Here is a 26,026-nt window from a genome sequence, read left to right as displayed (position 1 = left end):
CCTTATTATACACTTTTGTGTAGTGGTGCATTTCTCAGACGTGTTTACAAATTGTCATGCAGGTTTTTTATAAGAAGCCAGACCTGATATAGAGCTTGGATGTGATGTTAATGGGTTCACAAAGGTCAAAGAAGCCTAGCGTGTATTTGTGGTCCCAGCCCCTCTGTCCACAATGCTCAGTTCCTCCACTGCACGCATCATTTCCTGTCTTCAGATACTCAGGAAGTTGCAGAAGTTGGGTTTTGCGAGGCAAATGCAGAAACTGATGATTTAGTCAAGAGAAGCACAGCGAGTAACAAACTGCAGGGTTGTGTCATAAGAGTCATGTCTGGGCACTTTCTGTTTAGGGTGATATATTGGAAAGTTAGTTTAGCTCCAGCATCAAATTGAAGTCCAGGATGCTACTGCAAAATGGCTAGTTGAGAGGATTTTGGACAACCATAGGTACTTATATTGAGCCTAAGGAAGGAATAGTGTTCTTGGACTTTTCTTCTTCATCCGTCCATCCCTCCCATGCCTCTCTCTGCCCGTCTTCATGCTTCCACTCTGCTGTTGTTTGAGTACCCGACAGTGGTGCCAAGCAGTGTTTTGCTCTACTATAAGTTCACCCGCTTTCCCCATGTCATCCATGACCAGTTCGTATGCATCGCTCAAGAGGACTACTGGCGCATCCTCAACCATGTGGAGAAGAACACGCACAAGGTGGAGGAGGAGGGGGAGATAGTGATGGTGAAGGAGCACCGGGAGCTTGACCGTAGTGGAACCAGGAAGGGACATATTGTCATCAAGGTCAGTAAATTACTTACGCTAACCAAAGAACTGCTATGGACGGGACAGTAAGAAAATGTATTTAAGCCACCTAAAAAAGTCCCACCCAAAAAAGTCTATATCAGTTTACTGATACTCCTTTGACAAAAAGCTAATTTTAGCTCGCTGAACACCAGAGCTGCTGGTCTACTGCCACTTTGTCAGTTATTAAGTTTGTGTTATTGTGTAACTTTTAAATCTTCTTCATGAACATATTCTAAATACGATGAGACAGGAAAGGGCAGCAGGGAGGTTAAAGGTTTGGTTGAGCTGTAAACCGCAAAATAATTAACATGATTAATCTGATGCATAACTCAGGTTTACATGACTAACCTCATAAATCAGGAAGTCACCCTTATGGTTCATTATTACGTTCTAAATACACTGACATGCCTTGGATTGATTTGAGTACTAAATTATTATGCCGTCCATACAGTATCTTGCAAAAACATCAATGCAGCTGCTCGCTGTTGTTAGGTGATCGTTTAGAGGCACCGTTAGCACTATTAGTGTTTGCTGGAGCATTTTCTTGTGTGCTACATTGTGGTGCGCTCCAAGGTCTTTTGATCCTTTTCCTCAAGCCTCCAGAGGCAGCCAGGTATTGATCGGATAATGGGCCTTAAAGATTCTCTTGGCCACCGCTCCGAGTAAGGCTTTTGGCTCCAGAACATATCCAGTGGAGATGAGTCAATTCACAAGTGTTAGCATTTCCGCTTCTGTTTTTGGCTTTGTTCTTTTTGTGTCAGACAAAAGTGGATGCCTTTCTAGTTTCTGTTCCCTGTAAAATGAAGCATTTCCCCCAGAAACCAACCCTGCTCTGTTGACATTAACAAACTAGCTGAAACCACAAGAGTGTGTGTCCTTGACTTTGTATCTGCTACTTATCAATGAAAGATAGATGTAAGATATAGATTTGTTAGAATTTAGATTTGTTATTATATAAATTTAGAAAACGTGATACATTGATAACAAAAGCCTGACCTATTCTGTGTGCATGTGTGTGCGTGCGAGTATGTGTGTGTTTGTGTGTGTGTGCGCGTGCTTTATTGATGGGTGACTGACAGCTCAGTTCAATAGCTGCATCTTTACAACTTATGTCCTTGTCACTTTTATGATTTATATTGACATAATTTATTCAGATTGGTGTGTACGTGTACTCCTGTGCCTGCTTGCTTCAATGTGTGTGCATGCATTTGCATGATTGTGTGTGTGTGTGTGTGTGTGTGTGTGTGTGTGTGTGTGTGTGTGTGTGTGCAAGTGTCCGTATAGATATGCATGCCCTTGTGTCATTTCTGCTCTCTTACATGTGTATTTATGAGTGTGTGCTGTATATTTCTTCTTCATGTAGCCTTATGTTTGTGTATATAATTGTCACCCTAGGGAACCCCGGAGCGTTTGATCATGCACCTGGTGGAAGAACCATCGGTGGTGGACCCCACCTACATCGAGGACTTCCTGCTAACCTACAGAACCTTTCTGTCAAATCCCATGGAGGTTGGCAAGAAACTGCTGGAGTGGTTCCATGTGGACAGCCTGCGGGACACGGTGAGTTGTGTGTGTGGGCAGTGACCTTATTCTCACGTTTAACTTTTAAAATACCGACACTTGTTCAGTGGCCCTTGGTGTCAAACTGTATTTCACTTGCTGTTCGACATGCCTCGTTCACTTCCCTTCGGCACTTGCCCTCGGGAAAATCCCAGCCGCCCTTATAAGTGCCGTTTCAATTTTCTGAAAAACTGAACTAAACTGATCGACCCTCTGAGGGCTTAGGGAGCGAGTGAACAACGATGGTCAATGCAGAGGTCTGTATCTTTCACAGTGCATTGCAGTTGTGCATTTGATGCAAGAAAATACATTCATGGTTAGGGGACAGTAATAAGTGAAACTCCAGTTGCAAAACAGAAAAAGGAGAGGATGAATAAACAGGTAAATTAATAAAAATTAAATTAAATACATTCACTATGTCACATGCTTTTCAGTTTCAGTTTTTCTAATATATATCTTGTAAGTCTGTAAAGGTTAAATAGCTTAAATATGTAAAGATTCACTCATCTATAAACAGATAGTTTCATAAGAAAATCTCATTGCTAGATGTGTTATTGAAAATTGTCATATGATTAATTGCTGTTAATATTTACAGATATGGTTGTACTGTTCAGCTTGTGTGATTTTATAAAATATTCATAAAATAATAGTTAGGATAATCATGATACTGATCGCAAACAGGAATGTTTTCACTCAGTCTGCATGTATATCCTATGATTTGTAAAACACAGTATAACACTCATCCTGCAACTTGCCATCTATCCATGGGTTTTTGTCCAAAAGTAAAGAAGGCCAGCACCTAGTTTTTATCACTTTTGGATGTGCACGCTGCTTAAACTTATTATTGAATGTATTCAACACATTCCAGCACACTAGGTTGTTAGCCACAAAAAGTAGGCTCCCAAATAAAGGTCTAGAGTTTGTTTGACCCATCCACCTTCCCAACCAGCCACCCTATGCTAGCCATCTTGCTCTTTATACTACAGTTGTTGCCCGGAGCGACAAAAAAAAATGCCATCACCAAGTGTGTCTCATACTGCCGCTAAAAGGTTCCCAGTTCATCGGTGTCTGACACCCAGGGCCACTGACCAAACTTTGGCATATAAAGAGCTGCGAGTGAGACTGGGTTGGGGCAGCTACTTTTGGTAGTTATGGGTGTGTTTGTACACTATGCGGGTTAATGTTTCAAAGAATATGCAATATTGTGTTTGTCTTTTGAGTTAAGTGAGGACCTGAAAGGTCAAGTGGGCTGGTTGGCACAGATGGGAATATTAAGGTGTTTCTGTGTAGAGTGTAAAGTGTTGCAGAGCAGCTGTAGAGAGAATGCATACTAAGTTTAATCTGTATATATTCATCCATTCTGCACTATTTTTAAGTGTGCAGTTTTAAATAATGGTGCTTATGCTCCGCTCAGCACTCCCCTAATGTTTTGTATTTATGCATGTCGATGGAAATTGTTGTGCCGCTCACATGCAGATCGATACGAGTTCAGCCAGCTCAGCTGTCCTTGAACTCAGCCATGATTTGTTCATGCCTGACACTCCCGTTGTCCATAACCACTTTAACCTAAGATTAGTCTTGTACTGTCAATAGTCTTTATGTGGTTGTCATTCAGGCTTATAATCTTCAGCTCCGTTAAACAGGATCTAATCCTGTACAGAACGAGCAGAGAGAAAGTAACAGAATGTAGAAAAAGAGGGGAAGAGGCGGCGTGAGAAACATAAGACGGAGTGGAAAGTGGACATTGATTGATTGATGCTCTGTGTGATGTACTGGTTGCCGTTCTGATCTTTTGCAAAGGTTAAAACAAGGTTGCCACCAATGTAAAACTGCAGAATTAATTGTTTACAAGTTGCCTTTGCTTTGGAACCAGTGGTTAAACAACTTTATCTCTGCAGTGCACATTATTTAGCCTCCCTGCTGTTTCCCATGTTTTACAGTACTAGCTACTAAAGGATTTTTTTCAATAGATAAAGACAGATCTGTAATTAGACTGAATAAAAACAAAAATCTGACAATTAGGGGTGCATTTTGTTGAGCAACAGTTTGGCAGCCATTAAAGTTCTTGTTAACTCTTTTGGCCATTTTATATATTTGATAGATGTTTAACTCTGATTTAACTCTGATCAGTTTTTGACAGCATGGTAACACAGCGAGAAATGATGAGTGCACTCATGTTGACAGTGTCCCTGAGCAACTACCAGCTTTAAGGTTTTGCAAAGTAGTTAAATGGGACCTCTGACCCAATACATACAGCATAAGCATTCTGCAAGTTCTCTGAACAAATATTTTGTCAAAGCTTCTCATACTTAAATAGAGCATGAGCGTGGAGTGTGAAAATAAATTGTGACAGGAACTGTGAAAAAAGACGTACAGTTTTTGTGGCTCCACTGAATAAAGCTCTCATTGTGTCTCACAGGTAACGAGAATAGTGCTGCTGTGGGTTAACAACCACTTCAATGACTTTGAGGGTGACCCTGCCATGACACACTTCCTGGAGGACTTTGAGAAACATCTAGAAACCACGGTAAGATCAACAGACACCTAAAATTACTGTTTACTTCTGTTCATCTTTTATTAAGTCACTTTTACTCAATTCAGTTGGTTCAACTTCAATTTTAATACTCCCCAAAGACATACCTGCTGTCCATGTCTTATCAGAATAGTCACTCAGATCAGTTCAGAGTTACTGTTAGTGTTTTTATATTTTCATGTAAAAGCAAAAAATGGTTTTAAATCAACTCTAAGCATTTGCAGATAATTGTTGTTTTCATCCAAAACTACATAGCACACCTCAGGAAACAAAGGGTACTAAATGCAGGACTCATCAGGCTCATCATTTTTCCATTTTTTTCCTCCTCGTCAGAAAATGAAGGGCCATTTGCGGCTGCTAAACATTGCGTGTGCAGCCAAGGCGAAGTGGAGACAGATCACTCTGCAGAAGGCGTCCAGAGAGTCGCCGCTCTACTTCAGTGTGCAGGGCGGCAGCGAGAGAGGATTTGGCATCTTTGTTGAGTCAGTGGAAGTAGGGAGCAAGGCGGCAGAAGCCGGACTCAAACGGGGGGATCAGGTGAGTGAATGTAAAGTACAGAGTGTAAACCAGGGATCCCTCGTCGCCTGCTTACACTGAAGCATGGTGTTCACAGCATCATGTAGTATCAAATTCACAGTATTGTCATAAATACAATAATTGTGGATTATTAGTGTGCATTTAAAAGTAGCCACTGAATTGGCTTTGGGATCAATCTCCAAATTTCATTCGATGACTCATCTGGAAGTTCAAGCTTGAAAAACATTAAAAAGGCAGTTCATTAGTGCACTCCGTAAAGGTGTGGCTTAAGAAAACCTGTAAAAAACAAGGGGAACACATAATCTGTCTACCAAATTTTGATCAAAAGCACTTTTTCTTTAAAGATCTCTCTTGACTGTCCTCAAAAAATCATGATCTGTATTTATGTTCCTACTCTAAACTATTTGATGCAGGTCAGCTGCTTTCTTATTTATGGTTTTAAAAAAATCCATATTGCCATATGTAACACACTGCCTGACTGACTGCCTCTTTTTTATTTTTAACCATTGCAAACTGCTCATCTCTTCTAAAGGTGACATGAAACAACAGTGTTACAATCAAGCTACCCAGCAGTCACACTGCAAGGCACACTTCTCTTTTCAGTGTAATTTTAAGAGGACTGGAGCCACTGCTGAGTCAAGAATAATATCATGTCAAGCAAACCAGAATATGTGATAATAAGTGATGTGTTTCAGATTTTCGTCAAGGCTAATCTAAAAGGGAATTCAGTGGGCGTTTTTTTTTTTTGTTACTCCTGCTATAGTTTTGTCATTTCATCCATCTTGTTTCAGATCATGGAGATCAATGGTCAAAACTTTGAGAACATCTCCTTCTCCAAAGCCGTTGACATCCTGAGAAACAACACACACCTCTCTCTCACTGTCAAAACCAACATATTTGGTGAGCCAAGTCAGAGTATTTGAACTCACATGCTAATGCACAAAGAGAATAATTGCCTTAACCTCTCTCTGTACCTTCATTCGTCTAGTCTTCAAAGAGCTCCTGAGCAGGATCGTACATGAGAAGAAGAACGGTGGCCCTCACATTCCCAAGATTCAGGAGAAAAAAGGCAACCGCTTCTCCATCCCTGACCTTCCTGGAGACATGGAGTTCGCGACAGACCACAAGAGCACCAGAAAAATGAAGGCCAACACTGTGTCAGGAGGCCGAAACAAGATCAGGAAGATGCTGGAGAAGACGCGCTTCAGCATACTGCCACCCAAACCTTTCAGGTAAGAGGGTTTATGTAATCACTGCTGTCTGTGTGGTTGCAGACAGTGCTTAAGCGGGAATAAAATGCATTAAAGGTAGTATCACGGTTTAGATGTGTATAGGCAGAAGGACATCATGTGGCCAGAAACTTGACTCCAAATGTACGTTAATGTTGCCGCTGTTTGCAAACAAGTACACCCTATCAACTTAAAATGTAGTGATATCAATGCAGAGTTCACGTCTTATTTTTGCTGCCTCCAAGTGGTCGAAAAAATCTGTTTCTGCAGCTTTAAATGATCAGTAACGCAAGTTCACATGGATTTACCTTCCAGCAGACACACAATCCTCTCTAACTGGATCTGTCGACTGTCACTGCATCGGTTTTGTAGCAAGCTGTGACCATCTGCCGACAGAAAATGTTGGAGTCGTGAGCAGAAATCTAAGCCTCTAGCTTTGCTACTGAACTGAACCACTTATTGCACCTCAGAAAGTGACAGAGAAGCACATTTCAGCCTCCGCTCGCAGTTTGTATGAGCAGGAAATTGAGAAATTTTACCCGATTTAAACTAAAATGCTTACCCACATATTTTTTCTAAAATTGGTTGTACATAGAAATGAATGACATGAAGTCCATCCCATTGCAAGCCGTGGTTACAGGAACGTTGCTCTGAAAATTTCTTGCACAAGGTTGCAATCATCTTTCTACTTTTTCACTTATCTTCAGCTGCTGTAATGTGGACACATTCCAGCAAAATCATGAAAATGTAAAAGGCCTCCTCATCGTCATCATATAGCCATTGTCATCCATAACCAGCCGTTATACTTGCAGCATCTGGAGCAATTGAAAGCAATTGTGCAGATGGAGGCTCACATTCAATATTCCACCCGTAACATGCTGATACAGGCTTGATTTCATTTCATCATTTCATGCCTCTCCAGGCCTCATTAAACTCCATACTGTTTCAGTTTGTGTGAGAGAAGATGCTGTTTTCACCCTGTTAATTACAGAGCTAACCGTCAGCACGGCCCACACACACTGTAAACGCACACATACAAACACACACTTGCACACAAACTGTCATATCTGTGCCCTTTCACTTACTGTTCTCCCTCACTGTCCTCACTCAGTCAGTTTCAAGCTCTACTGTAATAATATCCACAAAGCTGCACAGTTTGCATGAAAACTGATTGTGTGTCTTTCTCGTAACGCAACACACGGCGATTGATCTGACTCGGTGCAAGGCATGCAAAGGTTCTATGCTGCGTTCTATTTATCGACTAAACAAGGGCTTTCATTGCTTTTTTTATTTTGCTGGTCGGCACCATTCGAACCACTCTTTGGTTCAAAGGAATTGATGGCTGATGAAAGGGACTGGAGATGATACGGGTGGTTTGAGTCAATCAGGATTCATCAGTGCCTGCTGTAAGATGAAAATGTGACACTAGGCAACAGTGAAGTTGTCTATTGGTTGTATGTGTACAAAAGGTACAGACTGCTCTTATGATAATGTTGTTTAAAGCTGCAGTGCCAAAGTTTTGTTGCTGGCAGTGAGAGTACTTACACAAACACCGTTAAGACATGCTGACGTATGTGTGTACTTGCTGCATCTCCTTTGTTGCCCAGGACCACTCTCTTCAAGTCTTAGATTTTATTTTTTATCTGGATATCCGGTCCAGGAACGTTTCTTAGACATGTCTTAGGATTTCACGTTATAACTTCCGCTATACTGCTAGCTGCTGCTCTTATTGTTGTGGTCTCACCAATGTATCTATAAAGAGAACTGGATACAGTGTTGGAGGCGGTGCCCAATTCATTCCTATAAAAGTTGCTCAGTGATGCATGGAGCAAAAAAAGTTTGAATTCCTGAGTATAAAATTACCCAGATCTTCTGCATTGTAGAGTCTATAGAGTATGTGCACTAGGGACTTCCACCAGCTGCGAGGCACACCTCCGCTTCAGCCCTCCGCTTCAGCCCTCCGCTTCAGCCCTCCACTTCAGCCCTCCGCTAACGTGAATGGCGATGAAATTGTTTAATTGTGTGGCTCTTCTAGACTTTTGAAATTTTATTGAACCAAATGAGTGAAATACTGGTCATGAAACAACACACAGGTTGTGACACTTCAACAAGTGTATCAAATTATTTACACATATTTATTTCACAATGTAAAAGTCTATGGGGAAAATCTTTTTGGGCCCAAAGATGCGACAGAGTTTTAAATCCACAGTTTGGCAGCTGTCAAATTGGCTTCAAAGCCCTTGCACTGTTCCTGTTTTATTGTATCTTCCGCTGTCAACGCACATGGTATCAAAAGAAAACATCAGAATCACATATTAACGGATAAACCATTGAAAAAACAAAGCAAAAAGAAGTGCCAACCAGAAAAAAAAACAAAACAAAAACAAAGCAAATCCAATGTAAAATAAATAAATTTAGCTCTTCCCTTTTTTCTGCCCCCTTTAGCACTAGCCCGTTATTTCTGGTGTCGCTACAACTCTGTTATAATATAAAATACAGAAAGCTTTCCCTGGCAGCGGAAGGCTTAATCAGCATTGTTTGAACTCATCTGGCAAGGGCTTGAAAGTAAAGGACGTTCCTTTATATGTAAAAGGACATATTGGCTCTCACAAGGATACAGCTTGGGACCACCATTGCCATGGTACAGTCTGTCAAAAAGGCCACATATTCAATGCTTTTGCTCACTTCTTAAACACCTGACAGGTTAAATAATAAAATCTATCTCGTTTACCAATTTAAAATCCATTCAGATGCTCTTGCATACATGCACAAACCCACCGTCACTGCTGCTGCTTTTTCCTGCTCTTGGCTGACATCGTGCTCCACTTCAGACAAGGATTTTATATGACAAGGACAAGCTGGCAATAAACAAGTCGTTTTTCTGCCAAATGAAGATGTGCATGCACCTTTACACATATCCCTATATTGACCGGCCCGGCTGATTTACATTCTACAGATTGGAAAGCGATAGACAGAGGTTTTAGCCTTTAGTCAGTTTGTCTCAGAAGTCAGGGTGATTTAATGAGATGACGATTAAGTGGTAACCTCGTGTCCCATGATGCCATTTCATCCTCTCCACCTGTTTGTGAGGCAGTCACATGCACTAAATCATGAAGCATGTCACTATAACTATTGTGTTATGAAGTGTGTGCGTGTGCATCTCGACATTCACCCTACAAGACGTCCACATTTTACTGCGTGCTGACTTCACCGCTGCTGTTAACCTGCAAGACAAACTGTTTCGGAAATGATTACTAGTAGTAAGACAGAAAGTGATGGAGTCAGATGCCGTCATTTTTGTGCACTGCTTGGTATGTGTTTAGAGTTGATATCTGTTTCTTTCAAATGTTTCTTAAAATATATCATTGTATGCTTCCTGCTACTGACAAATCATCTCATGAGTATTTTTTATGAATGAGGTGAAAAAGTCAAGTTGGATTTCCTCAAAAATCCTGCAGTTTCCCGTCATGTGCTGGGTATGACTCTATGCTGGCTTTATGAAATGCTCCTGACATTTTTCTGCTCATTTATCTCAGTAAACCTGTCAGTGTGTCTACACTTAATAGGCTGTTGTATGTTCTGTCAGCCTACATGTGTGTTTGTGTTGTTTAAGTGTGTGTCGGAGGAGTGAGAGGCCCTGTCACTCTGCTGCACTTGTATCGCTATATAACTTCAGCAGAGCTCTGCTTCAGTTTTTTTTGTTTTGCTTTATTTTTCTTTTTCACGCTTTTCAATGTCGTCTCTCTCCCGTTTGTCTCTGCTGCTTCAGGGGCCTGTTTGGGTAAGACCTCTTGTGTAACTCCCCATCTTTCAACCATTTGATTCTGTATCCATTTGCAAACACACACACTCACTCACACACACACACACATACAGCAGCACCACCGAACTTCAGCTACCTTACTAGAGGACTGCATTTGAAGATTTCGTGCTGATACCTTGAACTCATGAATCTCACTTTTCTGCTAAGTGGAGGTGCCCTCTCTCTTTGTTTCTCCTCAGTTTAGTTTGTGTTCATGGCTTCTTTACGGAGTGAGCCTTAGACGCTCTGTTTTAACCAAATGTACTTTATTCTGCTGGGATGTTGTAGAAAATATCAAGGAGACCTTGCTTATGTTACAGTGTTGAATACTAGAGAGGAGTGTTATCAGCTAAAGATGGTTTATGTTTCTTGATGTTTGGCAGTCAGCACACCTGACATCTAAAGTAAATCAGATACTTAAATACCTTTATGCGTAAACATGTTAAAGCATGTCATCCCCTTGTTCATACCATATTAAATGGACTTAATCTTAAACTACTAAGGGTGGGAATCACCAGACCCCGACAATACAATATTATTACTAATTATTAGTCATGACACAATATTAATCATTTTGTGACCCACTGAGTATTGTGATAAGATTTATTGCAATATATTGCAACTTGTTACCTGTTTCAACTGTAAATTATGTCTCCAAAAGAAAATGATCATCTGTTTTAAATAACAAGATGAAGTTTTAAAGATAAAGTTTTTTCACTGTAATCTTATATCTTACAGCAAAAATGAATCTGGTGTCCTGAAATGATTTCATTGTTCTAGTAGGCTATCAAATGTTCAATTTCCATTTGCAATGATAATAAGTTATATGATTAAAAACCATATACTTGGCATCCATGTATCAATACAATATTGTCACTAAAAATATTGCGATACTATGCTGTACTTAAAAACTTTGTCTTTCCTAACTTTTATTTTCAAAGTATGACTATTATCAGACTTACACAGTCAAGACTGAGCAATATCAGGCTCATCTTATTTGAACCCCATGCTATCAATATCCGTCTCAATTTCAACATCATTTTCACATCAGTTTCTAAATCTCTTTCATCTTTGTCTGCTCCTTTCTTCTATATATAATCTACCTATTTCTTTATGCATTTTCTTTTCTCTTCTTTTCTTTGTCTGCCTTTATCTGTTTTTACTGTCCTTCTATCTCATCGGTGCACCACCTTAACCGGTGACTTTAAGATTACAGAGGCTTTGCTACAGCAGCACTCAGCTGTGTTAGATGAAGCGCTGCATTACTGCACCGCCTTCAGAACAGACTGTACAGACACACACACGCACACACACACACACACACGCACACACGTACACTTAAGGAAGCTACAATTAGTATGCATGCAGAACCGAAATTACCTCCTCATCTCAGATGCTCAGTTGCAGACTGAGACTTAAACTCACAACGACAACATAGTGAAATGTGTGCAATTTGTCAACAACATAAATATTTAAGTGCCACTCTTAGACTTGATTGCTACTATTTATTTTTATTCTATCAAGTTTGGAGATTTTTCACTTTGAAATGCCATAAATTTGCTGCCTTTACACTGATAAAATTAATTGTAAGGCTTGAAAGTTGAAAGCTACCACACATGTTTAAGAAAGAGTTATTCAACCTTCAAAAACCTGCATTTATCATTCGAGGCAGGCCTTTTCAAAACAACAATACCTGACCTGTCCATCTGGATTTGTCTCAAAAGAGTTGCCATTTTCGTCTCGTGTATTCAGATCCAGGCAGTCTAATGAGGCCATTAATGTAAAGGTTGACGTTTGCATATCCCTGAGTGCAGCTGAGGAGCCAGGTAGAAAGGTGCCTGTCTCTCAAGTCCAATCTTGCCTTATAATGTGGCCAACTGGTGGACACAGACATCAGAACAGAGGGCTTAATGCTAACACGAACACACGCAAAGTCACATCTGAAAGAGCTAAAATTCTCATTACTTATCCTTTCTTTTCATTTGTGCTCTGCCGTTTGCGTGTTTGTGTCTCTCTTAGCTTGTGTGTATACCTGTCCCATTGTCTCTTGTCGTGTGCGTGTGTTTGGTGAACTTGCGTGTCTCTGTCCGTGAATGCTCCTTATCAGTTCGTGCCATTCATTAGACCGCCTCGTAGATGGATTTCGGCTGTGTCACTGCTGCATATTAAAAGACGAATGTAGCGATATTGATATTTGGTGTTGTCATTCTGCAAGAGTAGACATTTTGATGAAATCTCCTGATATATTTTTCCATGGTGTTATGAGTTACATGTTCTCAAGATGAAGGGAAGAGCCCTCATTCTAATACTTATGATTAAAAGTCGGAAAACAAAGTGAAAAAACATTCAGGCTGTTTTTTGAGAAATGTCTACTGCTGCAAAAAGCCTAAACTTAATTTTAGAACATTAAGTTACTTGATGGAGAAAATCTAATTTTCCTGTTTCTCTCTCTCTGTCTTTCTCTTGTAATATCACACCCTTTTTCTTTTAATACTACCTTTCCTTACCCCCCACTCCAACCCCTCTTTCTCTTTCTGTGCTCTGCTCCCCTACTGTCCCTGCTTTCCTTTCTAGTGATGGCGGCATGGGTCAGTCTCAGGATGACAGCATTGTTGGTACCAAACAGTGTCGACACAGCGTGGCCATCATGCCCATCCCCGGCAACCTGTCATCCAGCAGCCCTGACCTGCTGCACCCGGCCACCAGCGTCCTCGACTTCTCCAACCCCGCAGGTAAGAATAATATCCCGTCTCAGTGAAACCAAGGGGTTTATTGACAGCGTTTGAACTCTTGTCCTGTTTCTTTCTTTTCCATCTTTCTTATTCAATACATTTTATAGTTAGTTGACTGATTGTTTTGAACATATATTTTGAGAAACAAAAAAACAGCCCGAAACTTGTGTTTTAAAGAAGCATTGTGAAAGATTTAGGGGGATTTAGTGGCATTTAGCAGCGAGGATTGCTAATTGCATCCAGCTGAAACTTCTTCCATTTGAAATTCTGACTTTGTTTATTGTTCAAGAGGTTTTTGCCAGGGGACTAATTATCCTAGAGGTATCTTCCTCTCCAAAACAAACAGACAAGGTGATTTAAACCGGTAAAAACACTGAATGAAGCAGTTTCATGTTACAGTCAGTTTTTCTCCGATGTGGTTTTGCTCAACGCCTATGGGCTGCTGGCCTAGCAAACTGCGAAAACACAGTTTAGAGCCAGTGATTGGTTTGTCAGTTCTGGGCTTCTGTAGAAACATGGCGGACTGTGTGGACAAGAAACTGCTTAATATGTAGATATAAACGGCTCATGTTTAAGTAATGATAACCAAGATATTCTTATTTTCAGTTGATTATTCACAATAGGAAGCATACCGATCATATTATATTCCATTTCTGCCAATATATCCCCTAAATCCTACACAGCAGACTTTTAAAATGAAACTCAAAGCACAAAACCAGATTTCTTTTTACAGCACATAAGAATAAAACCTGAAGGTCTTAAAACCTTCTTAAAACACAAAGTACTTTGGATGTAAAGCAAGCAAAACTTTCATTACATTCATTCTCAGTTGTTCATGACCTTTATGGCCTCAATTCAGGTGTCTCAGTCGAAGAATTCAGTACTTCTTTCCTAAAGCTGTTTGTCTCACTTGACTTAAGTCCTCAGCCTTACTGAGCAGTGTTATCCACTTGTGGAGTGAAGGACTCCAATGCGCAGGGAGCACTGAAAGATGCTGTACTGACAACCTGTCATCCTGAGCATAATCACAGAAAGCAGCCATATGAGAAGTATAGTGCTGTGTGCACTTGGTTGTCTAAAATGCAAACTCTCCGCCTTTCCTCTTCTAGCTTTCTCTCTTATACGGATAAACTCCTCAAAAAAACACTTATGCTCACTTGTGCTGACAAAGGAACACGCATAAAGTCACTCAAAGCAAGCAGTTGGAGCTTTGTAGCACACACACACACTCACAAACACTCACCCTGGGGTTTCTTTTTGAAGTGCCACAGAGCTGTTGCAGAATTGCTTTCAGCTGAAAGGGATTTAACCTACTGGACTATAATATTATATTTGCTGTCAGGCAGGTCTCTGCTGCCATAATTATTTAAACTAACATGAAGCACTCCCTGTGGAGCTGTGTGTACCCGTTAATGTTGGTGTGTTCATGAAAATAAAATATTGACAGAGGGGAGAACAAGACACAGCCTGCTCAGACAAAACCCCCAGATCCTGATCAACAGGGCTTGTGATGCCCTGTCCTACCTGGACTTTACAGGTATCACATTAGTGTAGAGGTTACATAGCTGCAAATGTTTTTGGTATTTTAAAATTTTGACGTGCTCTTATTTTTATGTTCTTTTTTACAGCTTTTTGCTTGTTTCAAATGGATATTTCTCCCCCAAAATAACTATCAGTTCAGTTACTTATGTAATCTAATTACATTTGTGATGAAAAACCAAATGGAGAATCTAAAAAAGGCACACATTCTAAAAGGAATTAAATAATTGGGGGTTACATTTAACAACAGCAAAACTATATCAAAACATCTGTTTACCAACTCCCAAACAACTCGTGTATTATATTCACAGTCTTATTTATCTAGCTGTATGCTCAGTCCTTCCGAAACATTTGCATTTTTGCTAAAACCTTGCTAAAAATTATCTAGTTTCAGCTTGTCACATATGATAGTTTTATATTTTTCTCCATCCTATGTCACTTTACATTGATTAATCCTTGGATGTTGGACTATTGATTGGATTAAGCAAGCGATTTTGGAATGTCGCCTTGAGAAATTGTGATGGGCATTTTTTACTTTTTTTTAGCATTTCATTGAATAAATGATTATTCAATCAGAAAAAAAAATCAGTTGCAGCCCTACTTTTAACCAAATATTTGCCTGACATGTGCCACACTTGATGGTACTCCTACATCCCTGCTTCAAACGACTAAAGTTGAATGAGTTTGAGGTGGAACGTGTTGTTCTTTTAGAGGTAAAGCAGAAGAGTTTTCTGCAATGGCTGCTGTTTCTGTGTTGTCTCTTGTTTGCAAAGTGGTAACGTTTCTTGTCAGTGAAAGTTGTACTCCCATATCCTTGGTTTCTTCTTTTGTCTCTTTCTATCCGTTCTGTTTCTTTTTTCCCAGTCCTACTGTTTCTCTTGTCTCTCCCTCTTGTCCTGCTGTGATTTTAAACAGATGTTGTAGTGTAGAAATGATGAGTCACACTCTGCCTCTCTGGTTTAGCATGAACACAGATTTAGACTACAGTACATCTTCCATCCTTTTACTTTACTTTACTTTTTTTTTTTACCTCTGTCATGATGCTTCCAGGCACTATGTGTCTCTGTACTCCTCCCACACTCTTTCTTTCTGTCAAATTCACTGTTTTCTCTTTTTCTTTTCTGCTTGCCAAGCCCTGGGACTGTACTGTAAGTATACATACCTTCAATACCACAGTTTGTGTCTCGTTAAATATTCCTCCCTAACATCCCCTCTGTCTGTCTCCTTTAATCCATGAGCTTTTTCCCCTTAGTCCATCTTTGCATCCCTGCATTTGTACCTCTTACACTCTTACACGTCATGTGAGAATCCGAGTATCCGAGGACATTTTTCACTTTTGAAGAGTTATCTAAGGATTGAAGTAACCATGTTGAATATTTTCACTTTACTAAAAGTGTGATTTCCTTCTCTCATAAAAAAAAGGTAATTCAAAATGCACCCAGTTTGTAAAAGTTGATTATGTCGTGTGTTTTCTGTAAAAAAATGTTTTTTGTTTTATTTTGTTTTGCTTTGTTGTTTAGTAAATTTAATGGAGAAATACTGGACAAAGACTACACAACAATAATCAGGTCACATTTGATGACATATTCCATCACTAGGATCAATACAGAGATTACGGATAATTCACAAACGGCACAGTGTATGTAAAGTCCAACTGAAAGAATGTTTTTTTCTACAACATATCAGCTCTGTAAATTAGATGTCCTGCAATCTACTTTGAGGGGAAAATAAGTAACTAAAAGATGCCCCCTATTTTTGCATTAATTTATTGGAATACCATTAGCTCACCATATACAAATTTAGAGAATTTTTTCCAATGCTTTTTCCAATTGCATCATTTTAAACTATATTTGCAAAAAGCAGCAATGTCAACTTTCTATCATAGGCAGGTCATGTTGACAAACAGCCAGAAAAACAAACATTGCTAATGTGAAATTGCAGACCAGTTAGTTAATTAACTGCAGCACATGAAACAGCATGCACACTTATCTGCAGATCAAAATATCTTCATTTTTTAGTTTGGAACTTTATTTGTGTAAAACAGCATGTACATACACCACACACAACAGGACAAATGGCAAAGATTATTTAATGAAATACAGTGCAAATTAAAATAATCGAGATATCCTCCCTAAAAATGCTTTAAAATGTCTATGAATAGGTAATAAATGTTGGTCAAGCATCCAAGCTTGCTCAGGCATTATTGAGACCGATAGAAATGAGTAAGTTTCTTTTAGATCTGGTTAGATGCTGGTGTGGTCCTAACTCTTAAATATCACCGCTAACAACACACAGCTTGTATGCCACAGGGCAAGTTTGTTCATTTTTTCTCTCCTGCTGCCAGTACCAGAGCTAAACCCGCAGGCTGCTGTCAATCAAACGCAGCCACCAACACACCCCTCCGTCCAGTGAGACAAAACGTAACATCAAAGAATATGGCTCCTAATGAGAACATATGGATTTATTGTGTTTTTGATAGTTTTGGGGTGAAAACTGAATTTTATCACAGAGAGGAAGACGTAAGTAGAGTCATGCTCCGGCTACAGAGACAATACTTATTAGCAGGATCAATTAGGTGTTGGTTTAAGTTGCTTCGGGGGGTTGGTGATAATAATGAAAATAAGCCTAATCCTTTGAGAAACACCCTCCTCACATGTTCTTAAAGAGACATGTTGTTGTTTGTGTTTATTTATTGGAGCCTTTAACCCTACCTACTGGACTCCACTCTCCTCCCAGCACCCCAAGCCATCATGCCCTGCCCTCCTCTGCTCTGTATGCTTTCACATGTGATTTATGTCTTCCGACTGTATGATGGAGTGAGTGGGAAAAGCTTTGGCAAATAGTGGGAAGGAGGTAGAGGAGGAGGCTTGTGGGAAGTGCGTAGCTTCTCTTAGTGCTGTGTTTGCAAAAACCCAAGAAGACTTTTTTCCTCCTGTGTAGAAATTGTGTTTGGCTTCAGGCCATGAATACATTCTCTGGTGTTGATGAAAATGAATGATGCCCTATTAAAGATGATAATTGATTGAATGTTTGGCTGTGGATGGGCAGCAATTGTTCTCCTGTGTGCAGGTCAGGTCGCAGCTCGTCCAGAGGATTAAACATGATTAAGCCCCCCGGATATGATAGCCAGCTATTTAGCCGAGAGCCTCCCACTCTCTAATCACAAATCACAGCTAATGAGACACAAAGCATTTAGCTTCCACTCAGCCCACCATCACCACCCGGCTGCACATAAACAGAGAGGAGCTATGCTACTGCAGCAATGTGGAAAACAAGGAGGAAGCCACACAGTTATTCCTCTGGTGCCCTCATTCTAAAAATCCCTGTTTCTGCACATATCACCTTCTGTGGTATAAAAGTCAGTAATCATTTGACTTGTCATGTTGAGTGCGTATGTCATGTGAGTTAAATCAATAAGCTCACAGTCCATAGAGAGGTCATTCATAACAAAGATTGACCTGCAAGATCAAAATATCAATATGTTTTCCTTCCAGGAACCATAGAAAATAAAATAGAAATGTAAAATTCACAAAGCAAGGAAAGATGTGGATGCTTGAAGAAATAAGTTAGTGATATACTATAAATAAGCATTCAGAGTAAGCACATAAATGTACAGTATACATGATGGAAAAGACAGAATAGAAAACATTTAAGTGCATGTCAAGCAGCAACCTCCGATGCTGGAATTTGATGCCAACGCGAAGGTGCCGCTGCAGTTCCTTAAATGTCTGCTTGAGGCAGGTTCCAACATTGAGTATATCACATAGACCCTCATGTGAAACAGCCTAATTTTATAGCAGCAAGAAACATGTTTGCAGCTAGGTATGAAATTGTTTTGGTCTCTATAGCTATTTTCCCCATTCATGACAACTGTATATGGCCTGAAATTTTACATTAAATTTTTTCATAATCTGTTTATATTTAACAGGACTTAAAGTTACGCAGAATTAAGGACGTGGCTTCTTTTAGTGACAGGCTGTCTGCGGATAGTGTACCCAAATCCACCCCTTGCTCATACACAGCTCCACCCTCTCATCCAAATATGGTCACTCCTGGCCCCAAAAAAACAAGATGGCAACAGCCGAAATGCAGAACTCCATGTTTAAAACAGGAGTTCACAAAGCAATGGGCGTTGCAACAAAGTACAATACACGACAATACAGTCAATTCGCAAACAGCAGAAAAGAAACAGAAAATGATAGCAGCATGTGTACACATGGACACATCCAGACTGATGCAGCTTCCCTAAAAAAAAATCTAATTTTTCTCATTTATACACCAGATATTGAAAATACAATGAATTCTGCACAAACAGGGACACACACCAACAGTTACAGCTCTTTAAACAAACAGTAGTGATTGATTATGAGCATTCTCTCAAATATTATTGTTATTGGCTTTGCCTTCAGCAGTTTCACTCTGCTTATTGTGTTGTTGCTGCTGCTGCTTATACTATCATCATCTAAACACAGACACACCTTAAGATCCACACAGTCACAGACAGATCAGAGATCCTTGTTAATAAAGGGGAAGGTAATGACTTTGTGTCTAAGCATGCTGAACCCTTTTCTACTTGGTAAACAGAAGGAAGCAGAGGTGTGGCCATTTGCATGAACAATCACTCAAGCAAACTCATCCGTCACAACACATCTTTTATTTATTTTTTTTCTGATTTTCCACTGTTTCTTCATGAACTCCCACCATTTCAAGATAATATTATCAAGCTTAACCACCCAGAACACACGCACACATCGCAGCTGTATGACAGACTCCCTCTCTCCACTTGTCTCTGTGCAGCATTCATGACTCATTTTAAAGCTCTGTGGCTGCCTGTGGCTAATGGGCCGTACCCTCTTTCTTACTCAAACACGGGGATCTTTAATGCAGTATTTCACTCAGGGGGAACATTTCCATTATTTAACACACATCGCAGTATGTGAGTCGCGTGCAGCTGCTCCAGCATCAGCTGCAGTCAACACCACTAACATTCAAACTTTTATTTTGGCCTCTTACTGTTGAATATTGTCTTGAATCAATTAAACAATAATGTCGTACTGTTAGTCACTGTTAGCGATGATACAGTTTATTATTTTTAAATGAACTTCAGATTACATAATGCGGTTCAGGTAATGATTCAACTTCCAATGATTCATTGCTGAATAAAGAAAATGTCTTGATTAGTTTTTCATTATTTTACATCTGTAGGTCTTTCATGATATAAATGACCCTGGGTTCATAGCTTTTATTCTACTTAATGATAATAGTTTTTCCAATGACGTCATGTGGAAAAGATGGCAGGAATACATTTTATTTTTCTAACTCAATTATAGCATGATGACACTAAAAAATCAAAACAATGACAGGTTATAAAACCATAAGGAGGTTCGATATGACAATGCTCGGATACTCAGGTTAAACACTGGATCCCACATACATGTTTATTGTGCTTCCTCTACCGTTGTCATGCAGTTTTGAGCATGCTGTTATTTCCTTTCCCTTTCTATGTGTGTGAGTCTTAATTTCTTTATCATGTGCAAGCATTATGTGAGGCTCAACTTTGCTGTAGTGTTTCCTGTGATGTCACTAATCATGCGATTGGTACACTTATCCCCAGATTTGTTTATTGATGCACATTATGACAACAAGTACAATCTGTGGCTCTGTTTAAATCTGATATTAACATGCATCTTGGGTGATTGGATGGACAACTTTATGTACAGTTGTAAATGCACCCACTGCATCTCTAACATGTCTTGAGATACTATCGCTCAGGCTGCATTCAAAGGTGGTCTTCTCCACATATGGCCACATTCGTTTAGCAGTGTATACTCAAATTTGTCCTGGGTCACATTGAAGAACCACCTACTAAGCGGGCATCCCTTCTTATCCAACTCCCTGGTAGAGATTAACTGTCTATTGCTGCTCCTCCAGAGCTGTTGTCCTACCAGGGAATCCTCAATTCAAAATCTCCCTGGTAAGCACAGACTAAAACAGCATCAGCTTTTAAATGTTCCCACTTAACTTCCAGAGATCAATGAAGCATTTCTAATATCTGAGTTAACAGTTAGGTAACAGTGTGTGTGAGCAGCCTCTCACCAACTTTACCCAAACAGGGCACAGAGCTCGCACTCATGCAGCAGTTGTTTCTAAGAGAGAAGGAGTGCTGGGAAAGCGCTTATTTCAATAAAATAAGATTTTACCCATTTTAGATAGGCTGTAAGTCTGTCTAAAGGATGACAAACCTCCTGCCAGTTAAAAGCAATAACATACTTAATCTTTGCAAACAGAAACTACTGTATGTATGTGTTGTTTTTCATATAGAGCATGGCAGAGAGATCTGATCACAAGTGGTCTCTTGACACATACTAATGCCATGTATGAAAAAACAGACTTTGAGCTGTCTAGTTGTGATCCGATGACCCAAGATGCATGTTAATATCAGATGGAAACAGGCTCTGTGTCTTTCTCTGTACATGTATGTATCCTCCTGTCTGCGACCTTGTCGAGGTCTGTAACATAAAACTGTCTCTGACGTAAAAAGTGTAAATAATGTTATTAAACTTAATGTAAGCCTGTAGACATGGAAGACAAATATCCTCACAGACGTGTGTGGAAACATCCATTAGAAAATTGGCTTCACAGAAAGGCCGAATTTATTTTACAGGATGGCTGGAAATAAGATGAAACACAATGTTGTGATTTTGCTGAGATAATTTAGTTTAGCTATTTTTGAATGTAAATCATTGGATTAGTTGATTTTCATTTTAAATTTAGGTAACTGTAACACCTGAAACTTTTGCCAGAAAGTTTTACACCAAAGACATTTGGCAGGAGAGAGGTCAGTTCAGCAAATCTGAAACCCGAACGCAATGAAAATAAAATATGGAAACCATAACCTTCTAGCATTCCTGTATATACTGACACAGCCCACATTTACCCTTTTAACTATCAAATTATAGGTACATTACTCAGACAAAGATGAATGCCAAAAATTGTAGAACTGCTTTTAGATTGTGGTTTTATAGTGTTGTAAATTTAATTACATTTAGTTTTAATGCATTATCAGTATTTGTCCAACTCATCCAACCCTAATCAGTCACTGACGTTTTTCTGTCTCTTTCACTCTCAGACATCCCAGACCAGGTGATTCGGGTGTTCAAGGCCGACCAGCAGAGCTGCTACATCATCATCAGTAAAGACACTACGGCTAAGGATGTGGTTGCTCACACTGTCAATGAGTTCAGCCTCCTCGCAGCACCCGAGACCTACTCCCTGTGTGAGGTATCAGTTAGCCCAGAGGGAGTTATAAAACAGCGCCGCCTGCCTGACCAGCTCTCCAAACTGGCTGATCGGATTCAGCTCAACGGCAGGTAAGACACACAAGAATTATACTGTAAAATGTTATACTAGGGACTGAAAGTTTGAAGTTTATCAGATTGTACATTAAGATGCATTAGTCTTGGATAGTTGTTGTCAGTGGCTTTTATCTGAGCCCAAATGTTGCGGATATTAGTGCAGTTCTGTATTTGCAGCTGAAAGTGCATAATGTAACAAACAAGAACCCTTTAATAAACCAGAAAGCAAACATGTTTTATGGTAAGGGAAGCATTGGAAACATGGAAAATTCATGGACATGTATTTATGTGGGCATCTTGGACTAAAAGCAGATGGAAGTGGAACAGAAAACTTGAGAATTTATGCAGACTTATGTTGTGTTGAAGTCTTGAATGTCTAATCCAAAGACACGACCCGCTGTGCTTAAGAGCTGGAGCCCAGAACCCTGAGAAATGGTCGATCTCCCTTCCTTCTCTCTGTCAAATTGTTTCTGGGTTGCTTCTAATTACGCAAGGCCTCACAGTGCTCAGGATTTTGTACCACCATTGTGAGCTTTGTTCTGTAAATAGATTTCCAGTCCTGAACTGTATAAGAGCCAGATCTTCCCTAACACTGTAACTCCAGACTTCATACCATACAACAGTACAGAAAATATATAATACTGATTGAATTCTCCTCGAGCGGTGCTTTTCAGTCCTGTTCCTTCGGATACAGCGTAACTTTCTGTGATGTAGTTAATTCACTTAGCATTGCCGAGGTGTAAATCAGTTCCTGAGTAAGTGGCTCCAATGAAAGCCAGCAGGACTCCAGGTGCTGAGGAGCAGGATTCAGAGCTGCTGTCCTAGTTCAGTGGAAAGATAAATCGCGTGGTGATCGTCATTAAAACTGTTGGAAAACATTTTTAGTTGCTACTCTGAGCAGAACACAAACTACAGTTTATTTCATTAATAAAGAAAAACAGCAGTTTACAGTTTACAACCAATAGCGAGTGATACTGGTTAAGTGCTGCAGTGATATTTTACCAGTGTTGAATGTAATATGTTTCAAAGTAAAAAATTATTGTAATCACATTGCAAAGTAAGTCATTAATGTAAAGTGATAATGTTCATTTATCACACTACATATACTATCAAATAATTATGACATTACTCATGTTACATAAGTTCTGTAATTATCCGCGTAATGGGTGAATATAAAAAAGTAATCATGAGTGTTAGGCCCATTGAAAGTACTTTATACACCATTTAAACATGCTTTTTTCCTATTAAGTCTGTCATCTAATGGTTTCAAGAAGGTTAGTCCTTTAATAATATTATATGACTCAAATATTAGTACAAATACATTATATTTGTACTATTCAGTGTAAGGAAGGCTAACTTCTTTTATATATTGATACAGTTTCATTTTGAGGCAGTTATGCAACAGGAAGGAGTTAAGTGAAGTGGTGGAAAAGTAGTGAGTAATGTATAGTAAATTATTTCTACGAGTTATGAATCCAACACTATATTTTACAAAGCCGAAGGGTCAGGGATGCCAGTGTTGTTGTTTTTTTGCTTGTTTTTTGAATTGAAAATGTTTACTTTGTTGTGGACACACATCACTTAGGTAGTGCACCTACATAAGTTTGTATGGTGTGTGTGTGTGTGTGTGTTTCTCATGCACCATCACCCGTATGTTTTTTTAGATGTCTGTGGGACATCACACACTGTCGTCTGGATGGCAGACACATTCCCTTTTAAGATGAAAGTTAGTAGGACATGAAAGGATAATTTGGACCACAGCCGTAAAGTCTGCTTTAAAACGGCTTCTCCATCCGTTTTTCACAGTTCTCTCTCTCTCTCTCTCTCTCCTTGTCTCCTGTGGTCCCTCATCAGTCCTCTCCCAACTAGGTTAGCATGAATATTTCATCCTCTGTCAGGGGCGGAGGCCCCGGCAGACAGCATGGCACGTCTGGAATTATTCATACACACACTAAAATGCACACACAGGCACATGCAAAGATATAGATGCAGACAGTCACATCTTTATACACAGTCACGCAGCTATACACAGACATGGAAATGCTGTGTTTACACACGCATATGTATTTGTATTTGCATATTCTGTTTACATTCATCATCACATACAAACTTACCATGAAAGTCTCAGACATGCATGGACACACAGATTCAGAGACACACTTACGTAGAGGACACTCATGGTAACACCTTCCCTGTGTGTTTGATGGATGGCTATGCTGCAGCAAAAAAAGAAAAAAAATGCCATACTGTGAGATACTGGTAGGAAAAAGGATGGTTTAGCTGCGGAGGTATGAACGAGCAACACCTACAGCGAGCTCCTCTTTCTTATGTCTTTACTTTGCTCTCTTCTTTATGCGTGTCCTGTGGTAAATATTTATAACAAAACAGATGACTGACAAGTCATGTTTGGCAGTAATTTTATACATATACTTGGCACAGTGTCAGCATAATGTACACGTATGTATTCAGCACAGTTTCACAGAAGCAGTCGGCAAATATATCTTCTCTTTCTCTGTATCTCACCTCCTCTGTCTTTCTTCAGTTGATGATTGACAGAGGGTCCAGGGGAAAGGCCAAGCCAATAGCAGGCCTCATTCACACAGCCAAAATACATATAGACGCAGCTCGGAGTTCCTATGCTGAGCACATACACATAAACACACCCACAAAGCACCAGAGGCCATTTACAATGGCTCGGTTCCAGCGACTTCGCCTTGCCGAGTTCTGTTTAGCACCACTTTGTCCATCATTAATTCAGTCTCTTTTCCTTTCCATATGTGCAGGACTCTATGTGCTTTTGTTTTTTTTGGTTTCAAAAGTCAGTTTATTTATGTAATCTCAATTTAATTGAAAAAAAAAATAGTCAAAGCTCTCATCTCCTTGCGTTTTCTGTGCTCTCGTCTCCACTTCTCTTTCCTTGTCCCCTTGGCTGTCCATTTGTACTGTTTCTTGTACTCCTTTATTCTGTCTTATATCCTACTCTCTTATCTCCTCCCATCCCCATTTCTCTTGTTTGTCTTTTCTTCTGTCCATTTGTCCAGGTCCCATGCTGTTGTATTTTGTCTTATCTCCTATCCTCTTTTCTTTTCTTGACTCCATTTTTCTTGTCTTGTCTCCTCTTCTGTCCTTTTGTCCTGTTTCCTAGGCCCTTGTCTCCTTTCTTATCTCCTGTCCTCCTTTCTCCTCTCATCTCCACTTGTCATGTCTCCTCTTCTGTCCTTTTATCATATTTTCTATTCCCTTGTCTCCTGTCTTGTCTCCTATCCTCTTTTCTCCCCTCGTCTCCTCTTCTCTCCTGTTGTCCTGTTTCCTGTGCTCTTATGTTCTCTCTTCTTAACTTATCTTGTCTTTACTTCTCTTCTCTTGTCTCCTCTTCTGTCCTTTTGTCCTGTACCGTATGCTTTCGCCTGTCTTGTGTCCTATCCTCTTTTCAGCTCTTGTCTCCATTTCACTTGTCTTGTTACCTCTTCTGCCCTTTTGTCCTGTTTCCTTTACCCTTGTTTCCTCTCGTATTTCCTGTCCTCATGTCTCCTCTTCTCTCCCTTCTTCTTGTCTCTTGTGCCCTCACGTTTTCTCTTCTTATCTTCCCTTGTCTTCACTTCTCTTGTGTTATCTCCTCCTCTGTCCTTTTGCCCAGTACCCTAAAACCAGCCAAAGCACCTCTCTTATGCACTTCTCTGGTCTCCTCTCATCTCCCCTTCTCTCATTTTAACTTTGGTCCTGTGCTTATGTCTCCTCTTCTGTCCCCTTTTCCCTGTTTTCTGTGCTATTTTCTTATCTCAACTCCTATCCTTTTTCTACTCTTGTCTCCTCTCTTCCCCTCTCACCTGTTTCCCCTCATCTCCTTTCCACCTCTCTTATTCTCTTGCCTCCTTTCTCTTCTCAGTTTTTCTAAGTTTGTGCTTGTTCAGTGAGTCTACGAGTTCTAAAATATCTGAAATCTTGAT

General features: G+C 39.8%; 1 protein-coding gene across 7 annotated transcripts in view; it reads left to right on the top strand.

Annotated features, from left to right (window-relative positions):
* The window catches only part of rapgef6 (Rap guanine nucleotide exchange factor (GEF) 6), a 170,698-nt gene that overhangs the window by 123,129 nt on the left and 21,543 nt on the right, over positions 1–26,026 (top strand). For 6 of the 7 annotated variants that reach the window (XM_088088061.1, XM_088088063.1, XM_088088062.1 and 3 more), the window contains 9 exons: positions 637–789; positions 2,188–2,352; positions 4,772–4,879; positions 5,219–5,422; positions 6,214–6,322; positions 6,411–6,654; positions 13,028–13,185; positions 15,858–15,872; positions 21,854–22,094. In XM_088088061.1, coding sequence (XP_087944187.1) covers positions 637–789; positions 2,188–2,352; positions 4,772–4,879; positions 5,219–5,422; positions 6,214–6,322; positions 6,411–6,654; positions 13,028–13,185; positions 15,858–15,872; positions 21,854–22,094 — 1,397 coding nt within the window. The remainder of the gene's footprint in view (positions 1–636; positions 790–2,187; positions 2,353–4,771; positions 4,880–5,218; positions 5,423–6,213; positions 6,323–6,410; positions 6,655–13,027; positions 13,186–15,857; positions 15,873–21,853; positions 22,095–26,026) is intronic. The other variant, XM_042499997.2, reaches the window with a different exon arrangement.

This window comes from Plectropomus leopardus, chromosome 15 (genome assembly GCF_026936395.1).
Source record: "Plectropomus leopardus strain MGB_pleo_1.0 chromosome 15, ASM2693639v1, whole genome shotgun sequence".
NCBI lineage: Eukaryota > Metazoa > Chordata > Actinopteri > Perciformes > Serranidae > Plectropomus > Plectropomus leopardus.
Note: the sequence above shows the minus strand (reverse complement) of the source record. Positions and strands in the feature narration are given on the sequence as shown.